Source organism: Cebus imitator, unplaced genomic scaffold (assembly GCF_001604975.1).
Source record: "Cebus imitator isolate Cc_AM_T3 unplaced genomic scaffold, Cebus_imitator-1.0 Scaffold664, whole genome shotgun sequence".
Lineage (NCBI taxonomy): Eukaryota > Metazoa > Chordata > Mammalia > Primates > Cebidae > Cebus > Cebus imitator.
In genome coordinates this window covers 682,825-705,159 of record NW_016107979.1, presented here as the reverse complement: position 1 = coordinate 705,159, position 22,335 = coordinate 682,825, and the positions used below count along the sequence as shown (strand labels likewise).

The 22,335-nt window shown below is 39.7% G+C and overlaps 2 protein-coding genes across 7 annotated transcripts in view; both read left to right on the top strand.

The window, feature by feature from the left end:
• UBE2Q2 (ubiquitin conjugating enzyme E2 Q2) overlaps positions 1-4,962 on the top strand; it is a 59,545-nt gene extending 54,583 nt beyond the window's left edge. For all 5 annotated transcript variants that reach the window (XM_017518220.2, XM_017518219.2, XM_017518222.2 and 2 more), the window contains 2 exons: positions 1,198-1,264; positions 3,331-4,962. In XM_017518220.2, coding sequence (XP_017373709.1) covers positions 1,198-1,264; positions 3,331-3,362 — 99 coding nt within the window. In that variant the 3' untranslated portion in view covers positions 3,363-4,962. The remainder of the gene's footprint in view (positions 1-1,197; positions 1,265-3,330) is intronic.
• A 2,758-nt stretch (positions 4,963-7,720) lies between these two features.
• Positions 7,721-22,335, top strand: part of FBXO22 (F-box protein 22) — a 29,177-nt gene continuing 14,562 nt past the window's right edge. The window contains exons 1-5 of one of the 2 annotated variants that reach the window (XM_017518217.2): positions 7,721-7,966; positions 8,336-8,474; positions 16,846-16,933; positions 17,747-17,842; positions 20,900-21,064. In XM_017518217.2, coding sequence (XP_017373706.1) covers positions 7,824-7,966; positions 8,336-8,474; positions 16,846-16,933; positions 17,747-17,842; positions 20,900-21,064 — 631 coding nt within the window. In that variant the 5' untranslated portion in view covers positions 7,721-7,823. The remainder of the gene's footprint in view (positions 7,967-8,335; positions 8,475-16,845; positions 16,934-17,746; positions 17,843-20,899; positions 21,065-22,335) is intronic. The other variant, XM_017518218.2, reaches the window with a different exon arrangement.

Here is a 22,335-nt window from a genome sequence, read left to right as displayed (position 1 = left end):
ACTCTCATAGATGGCTGGTGGGCAGACACATTTATACAGTTCTTTAGAGGACAGTGTATACTCAAAATTACTAAGGCATGTATCTTTTGACCCAGCAGTGCTACTCTAGGACATTTTTACCAGTACTCAGCAGATATATGTACAAGGTTGCTCATGGCAACACTTTAACAGCAAAATATTGACCACAACCTGATGTCTACCAATAGGGGATTGATTAAATATTTGAATATCCATATAATAGAAATATTTCCGTGTTTAAAACCTATGTTCTATACTGATAGGGAACATTCTCCAAGATATGCTAGATGAGAAAAGTGGCAGACCAGTGTCTGTAGCATGCACCTGTTAGTGAAGGAAAGCTGGGGACAACGGCTGATAACAATGGCTGTACATGAATATTCTTGTATAATCATAAAGAGGAACATACAAGAAATTAGTAATAGTGGTTAACTTGTGTAGAGGAAGGGAGGAAACTGGGTGTTTAGGGGACAAGTAGGGAGAGTTTTCACTTAGGATGTAGGCATTTTTGAGTCTTGTGCTGTGTGAATTTATTATGCAAAAAATTCTATGACATAATATAGTGGATAGATGGGTGCCACTATGGAGAATGCTCATGATTATTAGTTGGAATTTAAGATATAGGTTGGTTGTACTTACGGTGACAAAATGAATCCTAGATTTGGCTCCTTAAAATTTTTACCAAAAGAGGGCTCCTTTAGTAAGCTTGGTGCCAATTATAGGTATTCTTTAGATTTCTAACTTAAAATGTCATTCATTTGTGTAGTCGTGGAAGCTTAATACTTTCTTATCTGAAAGTAATATTTTGTAGGGTTTTTTAATAGAAGTTGTGTGAAGAGAGTTTGAGTTTTATTAACATCCAGATATTCTTTAACTTGATTCAGCCATATGGAGATTGACTCTAGAACCAGAAAGCCTTGTAGTTGTGCAATGGTAAGAAGACTTATAAAATGAACTGTGAGGCTTATTGATTTTTATTGGGGTACAATTTTGGTTTTATTCTTATAAAATTATAGAGAATAATGAAATTGAGAAATGAGGCTATTAAGTTAAAATTTGTTTTTGAAATGGAGATGGTTTCCTATGTTCTTTTAAGCACAATGTGATGCATTCATAAATTTATTATCATAATTTTTACCTAATTACACTTTTGATTTGAAATGTATAATTCTCTTTCAGAATCAGTATAATCTAGCAAGAGCCCAACAGTCTTATAATTCCATTGTACAGATACATGAGAAAAATGGTATGTTTAATTCAATAAGTATTTATTGCTGTTTAAGACATTTTAGATGATGTATTAATATTTACCGTTTTATTTTTCTGTTTTTGCTTTAGTTTCTTAAAGTACTGTTACCATAGTAAAAAAAAAAAAAAAAAAAAAAAAAAAAACTTATGCGGCATACAGAATCTTTTAATGACTCTCTAACGTTGTGCTTCATTAAAAATTTTTGTATCCTATACACTCAGCCTAGGTATTTCAGAGTCAGATTCAAGAATTTTTTAAGTAGATTAATGAATGACTCACTTTACTTGAAATCAATGGTCTTAGGTTAGGAATTGAGCTAAAGGCAACTCTTTATTGATGGAATTCTCGTTATAACTAGAGTGCAGTGGCTATTTACAGGTGTAATCATAGTGCACCGCAGCCTCGAGCTCCTGGGCTGATGCCATCCCCTCTCAGTCTCCCCAGTAGCTCAGACTGTAGGCGCAAGCCACCACGCCCATAAAGTATTCTTGACTTTGCTAGAAATGTGTCAGTTTGTGACTTAGAGTTGTGTTTTGTGATCACTGTTACTTTAATGACAAAGGAAACTTACCACTCTTTCAGTGATTGCTTACTTATGGAAATAGTATTCAAAACAAAATTTTCTAGCAGAAGAGAGAAATGATAAAATTTGAGGACAAGGCCAGGTTTTCATAATAACAATTTGTAGTGCACAAAATTAGTAGATCCAAAGAAACTTGTGTATACTACTTTATGGATACTTCATAGATCTTGGCATATTCATACTATTCTAAAGTTTCATACTAAACAGTACTTAGTCTAATTTGCGTTTTTATGGAGAGCTTAGGTTTTTGTGGAGCCCAGGAAACAGATTTATGTTTATTTTTATTTCTTAAAGCAAACATTACAACCAGCATTCAAAAAATATTTACAGAAAGTGCTGTATTTGAGAGTGTGTGGGTGTGTGTAAGCTTAGTTGTGATGAAAGAGTAATAGATTCAGAATCAGGAGAGATGGCTTCTAGGGTTTTTTTTTTTAATCTTTAAAAATTTTTAATTTTTCTTATTTGTAAAAAATTGACAGACATGCTTTTCATGTACAGCGTTTTGAAGTATACATACATTGTGGAATGACTAAATCTAGCTAATTAACTGAGGCATCACCTTACATAGTTTCCTTTTTGTGGTGAGATACTTGGCATCCACTCTCAGCATTTTTCAAGCATACAGTATATTGTTATAGTCACCATGTTGTACAACAGCTCAAGATGGATTCTAGGTTGGCCTGCTACTAACTCGGATTTTGGGGATAGGCATCACTGCTCTTGCTGCGATGGCTTCTGTGTCCTTGGTGAAATGACATTATGGCTCTGATAACAGTCCAAGTTCCTCATATCCTAAATTGCCAGGATTTTGTTTGGGTGGGGAAATAAGTACTTTTCATGAGGTTTACTTTCAAGTATAGAACTGAAGTAGAATAAAACTTATTCTTTTAGTCTAATATTCCACAGTCATCTTTAGTTAGAGATACCATTAATACAGAGCTCTTGTGTGGAAAATTCAAATATAATTTATTCATAGAAAATAACTTTCTGTTGTGAAATAGCAAAATGCAGTGTTACCAATCCAAGTGTAAGTTTAATTTTTACAGTAGGTCAGGTGTGGTTGTTCACACTTGCAATTCCAGCACTTTGGGAGGCAGAGGCAGGTGGATTGCCTGAGGTCAGGAGTTCGAGACCAGACTGACCAACAGGAGAAACCCTGTCTCTACTAAAAAAAAAAAAAATTAGCCAGCCATGGTGGTGCATGCCTGTAATCCCAGCTACTTGGGCGGCTGAGGCAGGAGAATTGCTTGATCTGGGAGACGGAGGTTGCAGGGAGCCAAGATTGAGCCGTTGCACTCTAGCCTAGGCAGCAGAGTGGAATGATGTTTAAAACAAAACAAAACCAAAAAAAAAATTTTTTTACAGCATATTTAAACATCAAAATTATGAAGAGAGACTGTAGCTAACCTTATTACATGCCAGTTCTTCTGATTGGTTTAAGAATTAAAATATTTTAACTTTTTTTTTCATTCTATTTCAGGCTGGTACACCCCTCCAAAGGAAGATGGCTAAATATGTTGCCTGTTACATGTCTGGACCAATGTTGCTTTAAAGAAAATCTTTCCAACATGCAGACACAAGCTTTGAGTGCCCCTATTGCAGTGGTACCGAAGACGTTAGTTAATAGATATTTTAGTGGATAATGTCAACTGATATCCAATATAAGTTATAGCCTTTGCATTTTGCTCATTTTAGATATCTTGGACTGAGCAGTGGGGACTTTACTGTATTTTTCCTGATAAATACACATACTGGTCACTCCTTATCATCTCTTTTTCTTGAAAAGTGAACTTTTTAAAGCAGTCAAGTCAGCATCAGGCTACTGAAGTCGTGGCTTTAGGGTTACTTTTCTATATTAAGCCCATGGGTTATAAGGATTTGCAATATATTGTTCCATTTAGAGCCAGTACAAGTTTAATCAATGTTCAATATTGGTTTTGAAAATTTAAGGCCTTCTAAATCATAGTAGCTCTTTCATGTTTAAAACCATTTTATGATATTGCCAAAAACAGGAAACCTACTCATTAAATTGTTAAACTTTTTAATGACTATGTGAAGATATGAATTGTTCCCTGAAGATATAATCTTAATTAATTGAGTTGTATTGTATTTTTTAGGCAAAGCAGTGTAAAACTATATTAATTAAGGCTTGTGAGTAGTGGTTTCCACTGGGGCATCAGAGTCTTGCTGGGCTGAATCTGCTGCTTGTTGGTTCAGTGTTTCTTATGAAGAAGAGCCACAGGATAGAGCTGAAAGTTATTTAAAATACTAAGTCATCTTATGTTTCCATTTTATTAACGGGATGTTGCAATCATTTGTAAATTTAAAAACTTATAAAGTGATTGGCACAAAGACTCCTTGAGCAAAAGCTGCACAGTTAAGTACAAAAAGATACTTAATTTGGAGACTCTTAGAATAATTTTCACCATAGTCATAAAAATGGCTTTTACATTGAAAGATTAATAGAAACTTTACATATGTTAATTTTTTTTTATAGAACCTGACTCAAATCAAGGTACTCTCCATTTTATTGCCTTACCTGAATCAGTCCTTTTTTGGTTGGTAATAGTTTTTTTAATACACCCAAGTTTGATTTAAAAGTAAATTCTAGCTGTTAAGCACTTTTAACAAGAAATCCAGAAGCACATTTTTCTGCACAAACCAGTTACAAAGTTCAAAAGTGCTTTCTTATGCATTTGCTTTGAGATTCAGTTTTTAACTTTGTAAACCACATCCAAGAGACTTGGCACTTCTACATTATTGCGTGTGTTTAATTTCTTTTGATTCTATTTTGGTTAAGAGGGCAATAAATAGATTTTCTGGTGTTCTTGTTCACTTGGTTACATTTGTATGAAGTTCTGAGTGCCAGTGGCTCAGATAACAAGTGACAAGGCAGAATTCTTCAAAGCATTAAAGTTCCTTAAACCTAAGGCTAACTCTTGAATACATTATTGAATTCTTTAATATCTTGATGGCAAGCAGATTGATAGCTGCACATTTGGCATGCTTTGTTTTATGGATTTTATTTTTAATTGCAGATTTTATTTGGCAATCTACAGTAAATTTTGTAAACTTGCATCAAGTTTATGAATAAAGAACTATTTAAAAATTTTGTTTATGCTGATCATGGCAAGCAAAAAATTACTTTGTCATTTTTCCCTCATAAGAAGACTCTGCTTGATGTGTTTGTAGGCTCTCTTGAGTGTCTGGAATAAGATACTTAAGGAGGGAAGGGGTGAGAGGAGGCTTGGAAGACAGGCAGATTTAACAAGAGAAAGTGAAAGAACCTAGAAATGGTCTGTACACACTTGGTATAGTCACCTTTTCTTCAGCCTTTTTTTCTCTTCCATTCTCATTACACATTCAAGTGCTAATTTTTCCTTATGACTATCCCTAGTTCCCACAGTTAAAATAATCTGCTCCTCCTTTAGTGTACCCATGGCCTCCTTGCACAGAATTGACAGGTTATTTCACATATAGGAAGTCCAGAGGTAAGACAACTCCAGATACTGTACATACGGGCTTTGCTCTGCTTCCTTGAGATTTTTTTCTATGTTGGTTTCATCTTTTGATGGCGTATGTGCAGCCACCTTACTTGATCCAGAGACAGATAATGCCTGTCTTCTAGTGTCTTCTTAGGAGGTGAGGAAATCTCAAAGCACCATCCCATCAAGCACGCTGCCTCTCACTTTTCCTTGGTTAGATCAGGGGCCTGTGCCTACCCCCAAACCAATGGCTGGTGAAAGAATGAAACCATCATGATTAGTTGCACAAATGGTTCTTAAAGCATGATTTGGGGAACACTGGAGACCCCTGAGACAATTTCAAGAAGTTTTAAAGGACTATTTTTATAATATTAAAACATTTGCCATTTCACTCATTCCTTCATGAGTGTACAATGGAGTTTTCCAGAGGCTACATGATGTAATTTTGCAACAGATTGAATTTAGACGCAAACGAGAATCTGCCTGTCTTAAGACAGAAGGAATTGCGAAATGTAAAGTGATGCCATCACTGGTAAACTGTCCTCTTTCCTTACTTTATGTCAGCCACAAAGAAAGAACGTCTACTCAGAAAGGCAATCGGTTTTCATTCAGTAGCCAGAGAATGGAGAAGGGGAGCTTACCCTCTAAAGGCACCTTTTTCCTGAAGGATGGGAGGCGGAGGAGTTGAAAGAGTTGAGGGGGCAGGGGAGGTCTGAAGGGCATGCACAGGCTGGAGTTCCAGACAAGCAGGCCCAGTCCCTGAACATGCTACTTCATATATCCATGTACACAAGATGCCAGTGATCTTCCTTCAGGGGAGAGGATTTTAGCATTATAATGTTAATGATCCAAAGGTAACTGGAGGTCACCTGTTTATCTTTCTCTGGTATTCGGCAAGGGGTCAGGAAGCTCTGGTGATAACTGGGCCATCTGGCTTCCTTAAGCAGCTGCGCCTATAGACTAAAAAAAAAACTGGCTGGGCTTGGTGGCTCATACCTGGAATCTCAACACTTTGGGAGGTGGAGGCAGAGGGGTATCTTGAGGCCAGTAGTTTGAGACCAGCCTGGGCAACAGAGAGACCCTGTGTCTACCAGAAAAAAAGCCACAGCTATTAAAGAGGCTTATACCAGTGACAGTGTCACACTATTTACCAGTTGGGGTGGGGATGAAGATTTGGGAAATAGTTGAATTCCACAAAAATATTTTGTTAATGTGTAACATTTTTTAAAAGTATTGATGATTTAATTTTTAATATGATACTGATAATCATAATACAAACTATTTGTTCGTGTGGATATTTTAGACATAAAGGGTCCTGAGGCCATAATGAGAACCGCTAATTTAGACCAAGTTTCTACTCAAGATCTAGCGATCAAATCAGGGCTCCCTTAGGAAGGAATTGGAGGGAGAAATGGATGTTCGGTGGGGATGCACCTGTGTCTGCTGTGCTTCCATATCTTCTGTGGTTCTCAGTTTGAGCATGCATTAGAATCGCTATAAAGTTTGTTAAAACATAGATTGCTGGGCCTCACCCCCAGTGTCTGATTCAGGAGGTCTGGGGTAAGGACGGGGAACGTGCCAAAACTTAACAGTTCCCAGGTGAATCAGATGCTACTGGCGGGAAACTGGTGCGCAGCTTGGGCGTGCTTCACCGCAATTATCTTACTCAACTTCCTTAGAATGGCAGGTGCTATTTATGCCATTTTACTCATTCAAAACTTTAAACCTGAAGATGACAACGAGTTAGCTAAGTTTACAAGGAATAAAGGCAGTGATTTTCACACACTAAGGCAATTTTTTAAAAGCAAACACTGTCAGTTCAAAAATTGAGTTTATGCTATTTAAACAGGTCCCTGCAAGGAATCTGTGAATTAAAGAAAGATGTAGGCTCAGAAATACGGCGGTGCCTGGGCAGTGAGAAGAATTTATCTTAACTGCAGGAAGCCTCCTAGAAAGTTGCCCAGCACCGGTGGCTCATTCATGCCTGTAATTGCAGCATCTTGGGAGGCCCAGGAGGGAGGATCGCTTGAGCCCTGGAGTTTGAGACCAGCCTGGTAAGCACAGCGAAACCCGCCTCTACAAAAAATACAAAAATTAGCTAGGGATGGTGGCGGGAGTCTGTAGTCCAAGCTACGGGGGAGACTGAGGCAGGAGGCTCGCTTGAGCCTGCGAGGTAGAAGCTACAGTGAGCAGAGGCCGCGCCACTCCACACTCGCCTTGCCACAGCACGAGACCCAATCTCAAAAATGAAAAAAAAGAATTCGGGCGTATTATGGAACGGATGACTTCAACCTCGGAGCACGGGCTCCAGGACCTGCACCGGAAACCCGGTGGCCACGGGTCGCACCGGCGTTGCCACACCCACCTTCTCCGTCAGGCGGAAGTGGTGCGGGCGCCTGCTCAGTGCGCTCCGGCCGGGCAATCGTGTGCAGGCGTAACCGGGTCCCTCCGAGCCGCCGTAGGACTGGTTCCGGCGGGCTGGTGCGGAATGGAGCCTGTGGGTGGCTGCGGCGACTGCCGCGGCTCCTCCTCCGTAGACCCACGGAGCACCTTCGTGTTAAGTAACCTAGCGGAGGTGGTGGAGCGTGTGCTCACCTTCTTGCCCGCCAAGGCATTGCTGCGGGTGGCCTGGTGAGGAGGAGAGGCGGGAAGCTTGCCTCGGGACGCGCCGTGGGCATGTCCCAGGCTGGCGGGGTGGGGAGAGACCCTGGGGACCCAGGACCGCCCCCGGCTCCTTCGCCCTACCTGAGGTGACCTCCACCCGCGAGGTGTCTTCCAGCCGTAGTGCCCCCGGGACTTCCCTGAGGAGCGAAGTTCCCCTTAAGGTTTTCTCCACAACTGGCTCTCCTTCTGAACCAGCGCCCTGACACCTACCTCCCCCGGGGGCTTGGGATCCCGCGGGGATCTCCTGCTGCTGCGCCAGCAGGTGGGGGTTTGTGAGCTGTGGGAGAGACGAAAATGAACGTCCGTTTGCAATCCTTTGTGCGTTTGCGTCCCCAGCGTGTGCCGCTTATGGAGGGAGTGTGTGCGCCGAGTGTTGCGGACCCATCGGAGCTTGACCTGGATCTCCGCAGGCCTGGCCGATGCTGGCCACCTGGAGAGGCATTGCTTGGTTCGCGTGGTAGCCGAGGAGCTTGAGGCAAGTAGCAAGGGGTGTCACGCGCAGTCAATTGCAGGTTGGTGGTTCAGTCTTTGAGAACTTTTTTTTTTTTTTAATCCCAGTTTTGTTAATTCAAGGAGCATCTTCTCGTGCCGTGAAAAAAATGTTGTAAACATTAGTTTTAGTGACTACACTTTAAGGATGTGTCATGATTTATTTGACCGTTCATCAAATCATGGGCCTTATAAGTATCCACATTTTCACCATTAACAACAACGCTGTGCAGAACCTTCTCTCCACCTGCTTCCCTTGAAGCAAGTTTCTGTTGTGTCTGTTTTACTGGGAAGGCAACTGGGTGTGCTTTCCTCAGTGTGACACACCTAGAAAGCCAAGAACCAAAAGTTAAAACCAAATATTTCAACTCCCGATCCTGTACTCTTTTGCTTCCCTGGCCCCCAACTTCAAAAGGGGAGCCAATACCTGGAGAGATAAAGACTCGGACTGTGGAGTCAGAGGGGCTGCAGGGGGTACCATCTCTCTGAGGAGTGGGAGGGCGCCATTTGACAATGAAGTGCCAACCTGATGCTCTGTCATTCTTTTTACTTCCCTACGGCTTACAGACATAACCACAGTGCAGCCGTCATAATCGGGAAATTGGCACTGATAGATTTCTACTATTTTATCCTCAGACTCGGTTCAGGTTTTGCCAGTTGTCTCAGTAAGGTTCTTCATGGCAAAAAAGGTCTGTTCCCAATTGCAAGTTGCTCTAAATAAGTCATGTTTCTTTAATCTCCTTTGATCTGGAACAGTTTCCAAAGCTTTGCTTGATTTTTCCCAATCTTGACACTTAGGAAAATTACAGGCTATTTTGTAGGACATCCATCAGTTGGCCGTGTGTGAGGTTTCTTACTACGTTGGCGTGTTTCTTACTAGGTTTGGCAGGAAATAATCACAGAAGTCATGCTGTGCTCTTTTCACGGCATCCTTTAGGTGGCATGTGATTTCCATTTGTCTCGTTGTTGGTGATACTACCTTTGATTACTCGGTTAAGGTGGTGCTGGCCAAGTGTCTCTTCACTAAAATCACTTCTGTAATGATTAAGTGTTTTTTGAAGAGATAATTTGAAACTATGTAAATGTCGTGTTTCTGATTCGTTTATTTATATCTGTACACACTCTCCAAGTCTTATTTCAGTGGGATATAATCTGTTACTTGTCAGTATTTATTTCGGTGTTCAGTTCACCCTCGACCCCCAACCCAGTTTGGCTAGGGGGAGCTCCTTCAGGCTGACTTCATTGTCTTTAGAGATGACTCCTTTATCTTTGACCACTTGCTGTCTGGCACAAGGTGTTCTAAGCTTGTTTTGGGTTTTACCTGCTTTGGTCCTGGCATTGGCCATTTGTCCATGAAACCCTGGCTCCGTTTGATGGAGTGTGATATTTAGAAATCAAGATCTAGATTCTCTAAATGTACTCCTTTCCGTCGAGGGATTTGCTGCTCCAAAGCTCAGGCATTAGAGCCAAGGAATGTAAGTATGTATATACAAGCATGTGTGTGTATATAATCAGTATATATGTATACACAAGTGTACAACTATATTTCTATATATGTGGAAACTCATGAGTTAACACAGGTGCAGCCTTTCGAATCAAACGCAGGATGCTTTCCAGTTTTGTCTCTGCTCATATCTGTATCTCCCTTTTGGGCAATGAGAAACCTGGTTCTCATCATCCTTAATGTATTTAGATATTGCATCAATGCCCCATATGTAACCAGTCTTCTGTTTCCCCCTTCCTTAGGTGGTCTTTCTCCTTACCCTGTTTGGGCTCTGGAACTCTCGCTTATTAGAAAACTTTTCTTCTCTGGCACTTTGTCCCAACTCATGACATCTCTTTCCAGAAGTTTATCAACTGGAAAAATTCAAAGTGCAGGCAGACTTTTCCTCAAAAATGTTCTCTGGAGCATCATTTATAATAAGGGATACTGAAAACCTAATGTTAATGTAATGAAGTTATTAAATTACAAACTGCAAGTACATTAATGACAAGAGAAAATGTTGATTTTAAAAGTGAAAAGACTGTGAAATTATGTATTTAGAATCATCGGAATTATTAAAGACAAAAAAGAGAGTAGAAAAGAAAGCCAAAATGTTAGCTTTTGTTTCTATTTAATGTTTTTAAAAACTTTTCTCTCTGTAGTCATCGTTTTCAAATTTTTACCACAGCAGGCATTATTTTCCTATAGCTCTAAGAATTTATACATTGTAGTGGCTGTTATAGCCTGACAGCCTTACGTGTGAACCCTAGCTTTGGCGTATAACAGCGGTATGACTTTGAAAAAGCTACTTAACCCTCTGAGCCTCAGGTGCGATCTCCATAAAATAAAAAGAAAAATAATAATTTTCCTATGCCCTTATAGAGTTGTTGTAAGGATTCAGTAATGAAAATGTAATGCATATAACACATTACCTATAGTACAGGGAAGATAAGTTCTCAATAGATGTCTATTAAATACTCTTTTATTACTATCATTATTAAAGTTCACAGAGTTCAGTAATGCCCTTAGAGGAGTTCTGCATTGTAGTAAACTGCTGGTGAGACAAACACACGAAAACCCTACTTAAATCATACATGCTGATCGTGTTTTCCAAGTTATCCAGTGGACAATGGGTACGTTTATAGCCATAAAGAAAGTTGATTTAACTTTTTCATTAGAAATATTTTAAGTCTGCTGGGCACAGTGACTCACACCTGTAATCGCAACACTTTGGAAAGCTGAGGCAGGCAGATCACTTGAGGTCAGGAGTTTGAGAGCAGCCTGGCCAACATGGCAAAACCCTGTCTCCACTAAAAATATAAATATTTAAAAATATTAAAATATTGAAAAAATATTAAATATATAAATAAAAATATTAAACTACAAAAATCTGGGTGTGGTGGTGAACACCTGTAACCGCAGCTGCTCGGGTAGCTGAGGTACCAGAATTGCTTGAACCTGGGAGGTGGAGTGTGCATGAGCTGAGATTTCGCCACTTCACTCCAGCCTGGGGACAGAATGAGACTCTGTCTGAAAAAAAAAGAAAAGGAAATATTTTAAAGTCCACCAGAAGTTTTATAAAAACAGCTTACCATTTGTAACTTCTTTGAACAGTGGAACATGGTGCTAGCTGTCTTACACTGTGCTTTGAGAACACTTCATATTGAGGATTGTTATGTCACTGCTTCTAGTGTGAATTAGGAAGGAAAATTCAGCAATTGCTTTTCAGTGGCTGCTAGAAAGGGAAACCCATAAAATCTCAGGACCAGACTTTTAATCAGGAATAGGAAACCTGAGATCTAAAAGCTTGATGAGGGTTATTTTGCCAGTTTGTGGCCACTATGACCTAAGACCTAAATCTGGGTGTGTGTGTGTGTGTGTGTGTGTGTGTGTGTGTGTGTGTGTGTGTGTTGGGGGGGGGTGTTTTGAGACTGACTCTCACTCTGTTGCCCAGGCTGGAGTGTGGTGGCCCAATCTCAGCTCACTGCCACCTCCACCTCCCAGGTTCAAGTGATTCTTCTGCCTCAGCCTCCTGAGTAGCTGGGACTACAGGCGTGTGCCACCACACCTGGTTAATTTTTGTATTTTTAGTAGAGATGGGGTTTCACCATGTTGGCCAGGCTGGTCTCAAACTCCTGACCTCAGGTGATCTGCTGACCTCAGCTTCCCAAAGTGCTGGTATTACAGGCATGAGCCACCGGACCTGGCCCCTAAATCTCTTGAGTTCTGTTTCCTTTCCTCACTATACCAGGCATCACAGACTCAGATGACTCGAAGGTCAGGCAGGTAGCTGAAGAGGGTCAGGTAGCTTAACAGAGTGGTAGCGCCATGGCAGACTGGAAAGGCTTGCTTCTGTTTAGTCTTAGTTAAGAGGCACATAGTCTAAGTGTGCCGTTGTGTCCAGTTTTTAAAAAGAATCTGGAAATCCACATTTATGTAAAAATTTTTTTGGAATTTGAACGTTGACATTCAGTTTATGTTTTTTGAAAATGCTGTGTGGACCAAGGAAACCATATCCATATGTCTTGGGCAACCCTGGGCCCCACAGGTTATCATGCTATCTGTCTCTTTTATTAGTTTATATAGAATGTATTCTGAAACATCTTGGCATTCCCCCAAATTATAGTGAACCAACTTTTTTTTTTTTTTCCCTTTAACCAACAGTGAGGCTTTGCTATATCCTAAGTACTATATTTTATTCTGGTAGTAAAAAAATTTTGAAAATAGCTAGCTTAGAAAAATATCTGCATCCTTTTCATTTAATTCAGCTACTTTGCCACTTGTTTTTAATTGGAAAGTTCAGTTGCAAACCGGTGAGTCTGAATAAGCCCAGCTCATAGGGAAGATAGGGCACAAATAAGATTAACTGGGGGTAAGGGATGTTGCATCTGAGGTCCAGAATACTGGGGGAGTTTAGGAAAAGCTTTTGGAGAGGAGGTGGCACTTAAGGTGTCTCTAGAGGGAAACAGTGTTAAGTTCCACAGGAAGAGAGCAACAGGAGATTATATGGCGAAGTGGATGTGTCTGGGTAATATTTTTTTTTTTTTTGAGACGGAGTCTCGCTCTTGTTACCCAGGCTGAAGTGCAATGGCGCGATCTCGGCTCACCGCAACCTCTGTCTCCTGGGTTCAGGCAATTCTCCTGCCTCAGCCTCCTGAGTAGCTGGGATTACAGGCACGTGCCACCATGCCCAGCTAATTTTTTGTATTTTTAGTAGAGACGGGATTTCACCATGTTGACCAGGATGGTCTCGATCTCTTGACCTCGTGATCCACCCGCCTCGGCCTCCCAAAGTGTTGGGATCACAGGCTTGAGCCACCGCGCCCGGCGTCTGGGTAATATTAATAGCAAGCTAAGGGGCCCTGAAGGAAACTTGTTGGCAAGGCTGGATATAGAGGCTTGAAGGATTTGATTTGATAATCAGTGAAAAGAGGAGTGATACAGCCTGTATACCTTTCCCAGTTCTGAGATTTTTCTGTTACTGTGATGCCTGTTCAAATAAAGCAAATGCATCTTTTGCTGGTACTTGATGTTTATGTTCTAAGAGCTTCAATTATTGTGAAAATGAACTTCTTGAGGGCTGGAATGAAGAAATAGGTGCTTAGTAAACAAAATGAAAATGAAAGAGCATGAGTGAGAAGTAAATGAGAAGTAGATGGACTCAGAATGCCAACATTGATCTGAAAGAAGGTAGAGTACCAGCAGTTTGGACCGGGTGATACTTTTTATTTTTAATTTTTATTATACTTTTAAGTTCTGGGATACATGTACAGAATATGCCTTTTTATTATATAGGTGTATATGTGCCATAGTGGTATTTCCTCTAATGCTATCCCTTCCCTAGCCTCCCACCTCCCAACAGGCCCTGGTGTGTGATGTTCCCCTCCCTGTGTCCATGTGTTCTTATTGTTCAGCTCCCACTTATGAGTGAGAATATGTGGTGTTTGGGTTTCTGTTCCTGTGTTAGTTTGCTGAGAATGATGGTTTCCAGCTTTATCCATGCCCCTACAAAGGACGTGAACTCATCCTTTTTTATGGCTGCATAATGTTCCATGGTATATATGTGCCACATTTTCTTTATCCAGTCTATCATTGATGGCAATTTGGGTTGGTTCCAAGTCTTTGCTATTGTCAACAGTGCTGCAATAAACATGTATGCGTGTATCTTTATATTAGAATGATTTATAATCCTTTGGGTATATACCCAAGTAATGGGATTGCTGGATCAAATGGTATTTCTCTTTCTAGGTCCTTGAAGAATCACCACACTGTCTTCCACAATGATTGAATTAATTTGCACTCCCACCAATAGTGTAAAAGCATTCCTATTTCTCCACATCCTCTCCAGCATCTGTTTCCTGACTTTTTAATAATCACCATTCTAGCTGGCACAAGATGGTATCTCATTGTGGCTTTGATTTGCATTTCTCTAATGACCAGTGATGATGAGCCTTTTTTCATATGTTTGTCGGCTGCATAAATGTCTTCTTTTGAGAAATGTCTGTTCATATCTTTTGCCCACTTTTTGATAGGGTTATTTTTTTCTTGTAAAATTTGTTTAAGTTCCTTGTAGATTCTGGATATTAGCTCTTTGGCAGATGGATAGATTACAAAAGTTTCTCCGATTCTGTATGTTGCCTGTTCACTCTGATGATAGTTTCTTTTGCTGTGCAGAAGCTCTTTAGTTTAATTAGATCCCATTTGTCAATTTTGGCTTTTGTTGCCCTTGTTTTTGGTGTTTTAGTCATGAAGTCTTTGCCCATGAAGTCTGTGTCCTGCATGGTATTGCCTAGGTTTTTTCTAGGGTTTTTGTGGTTTCAGGTCTTATGTTGAAGTCTTTAATCCATCTTTAGTTAATTTTTGTTTAAGGTATAAGGAAGGGGTCCAGTTTTAGTTTTCTGCATATGGCCAACCAGTTTTCCCAACACCATTTATTAAATAGGAAATCCTTTCCCCATTGCTTTTGTCAGGTTTGTCAAAGATCAGGTGGTTGTAGATGTATGGCATTATTTCTGAGGCCTCTGTTCTGTTCCTTTGGTCTATATATCTGTTTTGGTACCAGTACCATGCTGTTTTGGTTACTGTAGCCTTGTAGTATAATTTGAAGTCAGGTAGCATGATGCCTCCAGCATTGTTCTTTTTGCTTAGGATTGCCTTGACTATACAGGCTCTTTTTTGGTTCCATATGAAATTTAAAGTAGTTTTTTCTACTTCTGTGAAGAAAGTGAATGGTAGCTTGATGGGGATAGCATTGAATTATTGAGAGTTTTTAGCATGAAGCAGTGTTGAATTTTATCAAAGGCCTTTTCTGCATCTGTTGAGATAATCACGTGGTTTTTGTCATTGGTTCTGTTTATGTGGTAGATTATGTGTATTGATTTGCATATGTTGAACCAGCCTTGCATTCCAGGGATGAAGCCAACTTGATTGTGGTGGATAAGCTTTTGATGTGCTGCTAGATTCAGTTTGCCATTTTTTTCATTGAGGATTTTCACATTGATGTTCATCAGGGATATTGGCCTCATATTTTCTCTTTTTGTTGTGTCTCTGCCAAGCTTTAGTATCAGGATGGTGCTCACCTCTTAAAATGAGTTAGGGAGGAGTCCCTCTTTTTCTGTTGTTTGGAATAGTTTCAGAAGGAATGGTATCAGCTCCTCTTTGATTCTCTGGTAGAATTCGGCTGTGAATCTGTCTGGTTCTGTGCCTTTGTTGGTTGATAAGCTATTAATTACTGCCTCAATTTCAGAACTCTTTATTGGTCTATTCAGGGATTTGACTGCTTCCTGGTTTAGTCTTGGGAGGGTGTATGTGTCAGGAATTTATCCATTTCTTCTAGATTTTCTAGTTTACTTGTGTAGAGGTATAATATTCTCTGATGGTAGTATGTATTTCTGTGGGATCAGTGGTGATATCCCCTCTGTCATTTTTTATTGTGTCTATTTGGTCTATTAATATTCTCTGATGGTAGTTTGTATTTCTGTGGAATCAGTGATGATATCCCTTCTGTCATTTTTATTGTGTCTATTTGATTCTTTTCTCTTTTCTTTATTAGTCTGGCTAGTGGTCTATGTATTTTGTTAATCTTTCCCAAAAACCAGCTCCTGGATTCACTGATTTTTTTGAAGGGTTTTTTGTGTCTCTACCTCTTTCAGTTCTGCTCTTATCTTAGTTATTTCTTGTCTTCTGCTACCTTTTCAATTTGTTTTCTCTTGCTTCTCTAGTTCTGTTTTTTTTTTTTTTTGAGATGGAGTCTCTGTTGCCCAGGCTGGAGTGCTGCCTCCCAGGTTCAACTGGTACTCCTGCCTCAGCCTCCCCAGTAGCTGGGATTACAGGCACATGCCACCATGCCCTGCTAATTTTTTGTATTTTCAGTAGGGACAGGGTTTCACCATGTTGGCCAGGCTGGTCTTGAACTCCTGACCTTCGGTGATCCACCCACCTCGGCCTCCCAAAGTGCTGGGATTACAGGCATGAGCCATTGTGCCTGGCCACTTCTCTAGTTCTTTTAATTGAAATGTTTTGGTGTCAATTTTAAATCTTTTCTGCTTTCTCCTGTGGGCATTTAATGCTATAAAATTTCCTTCTAAACACAGTTTTAGCTGTGTCCCAGAGATTCTGGTGTATGTTGTGTGTTTGTTCTCATTGGTTTCAAAGAACTTATTTAAATATTTCTGCCTTAATTTCATTATTTACACCCAGTAGTCATTCAGGAGCAGGTTGTTCAGTTTCCATGTAGTTGTGTGGTTTTGAGTGAGTTTCTTAATCCTGAGTTCTAATTTGATTGCACTGTGGACTGGGGATACTTTAAGGGACCGTGCAAAAGCATTCATGGATTCCTGGGATCCAATTTCAATTTTTTGTTTTTCCTTTGCAGAATGTTCGCATCTTACCACATACAGTTCTTTACATGGCTGATTCAGAAACTTTCATTAGTCTGGAAGAGTGTCGTGGCCATAAGAGAGGTAAATATCAAAAGAAAAGGTTTTGTTTCTGTTTTTTTCATTATGTGCCTTCTGTTTGGAGTTCAGTATTGTACTCGTCCTGAGAGTTAACTGTCTGAGGCTCTGCGACTGCCTCCTGTAGTATCCGTGAAAAATATCTACCTTTGAACCTTGACAAACCCTTTCTGCTTCAGATTGACTTCTAAACCTTGTACTGTAGTTGAAACAAATTTGTTAAAAAGTTGTTTTTCTCATTTTGAGATGCTTTAATTCTCCAGGCACTTTTTATTATTAAAATAGGATGTATGACTTTGGCTATTCAGGCCTTTTACTATATTGGAACATGAGGTCCCGTTTACGAAAGTTATGTGTGGAAATGGTGCATTTTTGGCTTGCTGAGGGAAACGGCAGAATGGTATCCAAGATGGGCACACTGAGGCCCCAAGTTAGACTTAGATAATGGATTCTCATTGTCTCATTTGAATCCAGTTAACTGTTGATGCAGTCAGATAGTAGTTATGCTGCAATATCAGCTGAACAGAAACGTACAATAGCAAATCAAAATTCAGCTGTTTCTGCTAAATTTGACATCATTGGAGCAAAAGCAATATATGAACAAGGGGAAAGGCAGGCTAGTGATGCAGAACATCAGATTTAGAATTTAAAAACCGGGGCCAAAACAGGTAAAGTGTTTTAATCAAAGATCTTAGACCTTTATGTAGAGCATTCTGGTGTCAAGTAACTTAAAGATTTCCAGTATTTGCTTTTTTACTTTTTCATTCTCAGATTTGACTTTAAGTGGATGATAATCATTTTGCTACTGTATTTTTACAGCAAGGAAAAGAACTAGTATGGAAACAGCACTTGCCCTTGAGAAGCTATTCCCCAAACAATGCCAGGTCCTTGGGATTGTGACCCCAGGAATTGTAGGTGAGAGAAATTAGCAACTTGATGATTTCCTCCTTGCATTAATGTGGAGTCCTTTGGATTGGTGAATTCTTTGTAGCTAAAAACCGCATTTATATTTCTGGCCATCTAAAATACAGTAAAGTTAGTCATATTTACCATGGCATTATATTTGACTTATATTAATGTTTATTAAGTTATCGCAGTTAGTACTTCTCATCTCAAGGCTACCTGGATAATGCATCCCTAGTAGTCATTCATAAGAGGGGAGAGATCTCATTCTGCCTCCCTCCAAATTAGGAAGTATTTGTGGGCATTTTCAGAGTTCTGTCAGCTTAAGCAGTATTGTTTCTGGTGGGTGGGGGTGAGATGGGCTGGGATTAGGAGCAAAGATGAGCCTTATTAGGAAACTCCTGTTTCTCCACTTTGCTACCACTGTTTGACTTCTGTAGTATGCAGTTATGCCCCTTTCTATGCTTGATTGCTGCAGGTAAATTTTGCTGGTTTTTATTGTTTTTGATTCTTTTCTGTAGCTAATTGGGGGAGGAGAGAGTCTGTTGAGGCAGTAGTGAGGCAGTGGTTAGATACCTGGATTGGAATGCCAGCTGTACCGATTAATATCTGTAGGACTTTGAGCAAGTCACTTAACTTCATGGGGCTTCACTGTCCTCATCAAGGAAGTGGAGATGATGATAGTAGTACCTTCCGTGGAGGGTTGTGAGGATTAAATGAGTTAACACCTGTAAAGCATTTACACTAGAGAGACACAGAAAGCAATAAGTAAATGTTAGCTGTTATTTTATTTTTTGAGATGGAGTTTTGCTCTTATTGCCCAGGATAGAGTGCAATGTCATGATCTCAGCTCACTGCAACCTCCACCTTCTGGGTTTAAGTGATTCTTCTGCCTCAGCCTCCCAAGTAGCTGGGATCACAGGTGCCTGCCACTACCACACCTAGCTAATTTTTATATTTTTAGTAGAAACCGAGTTTTACCATGTTGGCCAGGCTGGTCTCAAACTCGTGACCTCAGGTGATCCACCGCCTCAGCTTCCCAAAGTGCTGGGATTACAGGCGTGAGCCACTGCACCTGGACGCTGTTATGCTTTTGTTTGTTTGTTTGTTTCAACTCAGTAGTATTCTACTGAGTATTATTATTTTTAATCTTCATTGAAAAAATTTTTAATCTGAATTTCAGAGTCTTGTACAGTGAGGTCAAAAGGATTTCACGTGTTTACAAATGAATATTATTTGTTCAGTTGCTATAGCTTTGGTTTCTAAAAGGCTTAACATTTTTTTTAAAAAAAGAGTCTATTTCCTTTTGGCCAGGTGTGGTGGCTCACACCTGTAATCCCAGCACTTTGGGAGGCCAGGGCAGGTGGATCACACTTGAGGTCAGGAGTTCGAGACCAGCATGGCCAACATGGCGAAACCCCATCTCTACTAAAAAATGTAAAAAAATTAGTTGGGTATAGTGGCTCATGCCTGTAATTCCAGCTACTCGGGAGGCCCAGGCAGGAGAATTGTTTGAAACCAGGAGGCAGAGGGTGCAGTGAGCTGAGATTGCACCACAGCATTCCTGCCTGGGTGACGGAGTGAGACTCGTCTCAAAACAAAAAGTTTATTTTTTTATACTAGTATGTAATTGTTATTTATTGTTAGAAAAAGAAAAATTAGAAGATTCAGGTAAGCAAAAGCAAAAAAATTAAGTACCTTTAAGCACCACAGAGTTAACCACTCTATTATGATATAAACCTTTGTTTACATATGTATGTAACTATAAAAAACCAGAATGGGCTCGGTGTGGTGGCCCACACCTGTAAACCCAGCCCTTTGGGAGGCTGAGGTGGGTGGATCCCGAGGTCAGGTGTTCAAGACCAGCCTGGCCAAGATGGTGAAACCTCATCTCTACTAAAAATAGAAAAATTAGCCGGGCATGGTGGTGGACGCCTGTTATTCCAGCTACTCGGGAGGCTGAGACAGGAGAATTGCTTGAACCTGGAGGAGTGGAGGCTGCAGTGAGCCGAGATCGTGCCACTGTACTCTAGCCTGGGCAACAGAGTGAGACTCCGTCTCAGAAATTAAAAAAAACACAGAATATAATTTTCTTTAGACTTGTAACCTACTATGTTAGTCTGCGAGGGCTACCATAACAAAATACCACAGACTGGGTGGCTTAAACAATGGAAGCTTATTTTCTCATAGTTTGGGAGGCTAGAAGTCCAAGATCAGGGATGGTCTCTCTGAAGCTTGCTTACAGCTGCTTTCTCATTGTGTTCTCACATGGCCTTTTCTTTGTACATAAGCGTGCCTGGTGTCTCTTCCTCTTCTTTTCGGGACACTAGTCCTGTTGGATTAGGGCGCTACCCTTATCACCTCATTTAATCTTAATTATCTTTTAAAGGCCTTTTCTCCAAATATAGTCACATGGTGGGGTTAGGGCTGCAACATGAATTTGGGGTAGGCAGTGGGGTGGGGTGACACAATTCAATCTGTGATATCTACCTTTAAAATTCAGAGCGTGTTACAAACATATTTCCATGTCTATAAATACATATTTGTCATCATTTTAATGACCATATTCTATCAACGTAACTTTTAACCTGAATACCAGTGTGGGACATTCAGGTTTTTCTTTTTATTTTCTGTTTAAAATTATATGATACAATACTTGAGTGTACATATAATTGTCAAATATTTTTAGGGTAAACTTTTAAAAATTGGAATTGCTGTGAAAGTGTATTTACTATCCCCCAACTTTTTATTTTGAAAAAAACTTCATACCTATGGAAAAGTTGAAAGAAGAATAGAATAGCATGATAAATGTCCATATACCCTTTATCTAACTCAGCAGTTGAAAAATTTTGCCACATTTATTTTTTCTCACTTTGCTTATAAAAAAATTCTTTCTGAGCTATATGAAAGTTAAATTGCAAACATGACACTACACCCCAAAACTGTCAAAGCTGGGAAACTTTTACTCAGATAGTGGCTTGCTAGCTTGATGATTATCTTAGTGACCTAAACTGTAGTTATCTAGTTTTTACTGAATCTATTCGTGAAACTGTTTAAATTTTTCTCTAGTGACTCCAATGGGATCAGGTAGCAATCGACCTCAGGAAATAGAAATTGGAGAATCTGGTTTTGCTTTATTATTTCCTCAAATTGAAGGAATAAAAATACAACCCTTTCATTTTATTAAGGATCCAAAGAATTTCGCATTAGAAAGACATCAACTCACTGAAGTAGGTAAGTTACTTTTATTTATCATTAACTGCTCATTTTATTGGTTAATTTTGTTTTCTTTTTAATTCTGGCTAGTTGGTGGATATTAGGTTCCTTTGGGAGAATCTAAAGTAAGTACACTTGTTACTGGAGATGTGACCAATTCAGACAGGTGATTCACAGAGGCCAGTATGACACACTTTCGGTAGAATTGATTTACTTTTAAAATTATTTTACATTAAAGCCCAAGAAAATCATAATTGAAAATTTTTTCATAAATTACTCTATTGATAATAAACTTGTTTGTATTTAATTCCAAATTTTAAGGACTTCTTGCTCTAATAGTTCTTTCATTTTGCTCTATTTTTGTTTTATTAATCTATTCTTTTTTATTCTAGTAACAAGCATTTTAGAAGTTTTTAGAAGATGCAGGTTAGTTCTTTGTGGGCTAATTAGAAATATGGAACAAGTAAAATGACCCTGATGAGTGTTCGGGAGAAGGTGTGAATTAAGCCAAGTCTGTCAAGCAAGGGATGTGCTGGGAAACATCCGTAGGTAGTGTGGATGGAGCCCTGAAGTGAATTTGATAAGTTAAAGGGTTGGCTTAATGTCTAAGCTTGGATGGGAAAGCTTAACTTAATATATAATAAATAGAAAACTAGCTACTCAAGGAAAGCTGCGTTAAAGCCTTTTATTTACATCTGCAAATGAACTGATTGGATTCACTTAATTGATTAAAAGAATCACTGTTAAAAATCACTGTTGGCATAAAAGCTATTCAGTGGTAACACCTCATTTCTGCATAGGATTAGCCAGCCTGTAGAGATAAACCTCCATTATTTGAAATGGGACTTAACCTAGCAGGAGTAAAAAAAATTGTGTAACAACAAAGGTAAAATTCATTTTACTGATGAGGAAAAAAGGGGGTATGAACATTAAGACTAGTTTTTACAACTATCCCTGACAATTAAAAAAAAAAGTGCAAGTGGTTGGTGGATGGGAGGGGAAGCACAGAACAAAAGCATTAGGAGCAAAGACTAGCAGCCGGGAGCCTCTTGATAATGTGGAAGAGGGCGGTCAGGTCCACACAGATGGTGGAAAGCTTCAGCAGCCAGCTCTGTTGAACACAGGGTAGTGTAGCTGTCAAGAATGCCGACTTGGAAATGAAATCAGTATGTTCAAGAGATATCTGCACTCCCATGTTTATTGCAGCACTGTTCACAATAGCTAGGATATGGAATTGACCTAAGTGTCCATTAGCCGATGAGTGGATAAAGAAAATGTGGTCTGTATAC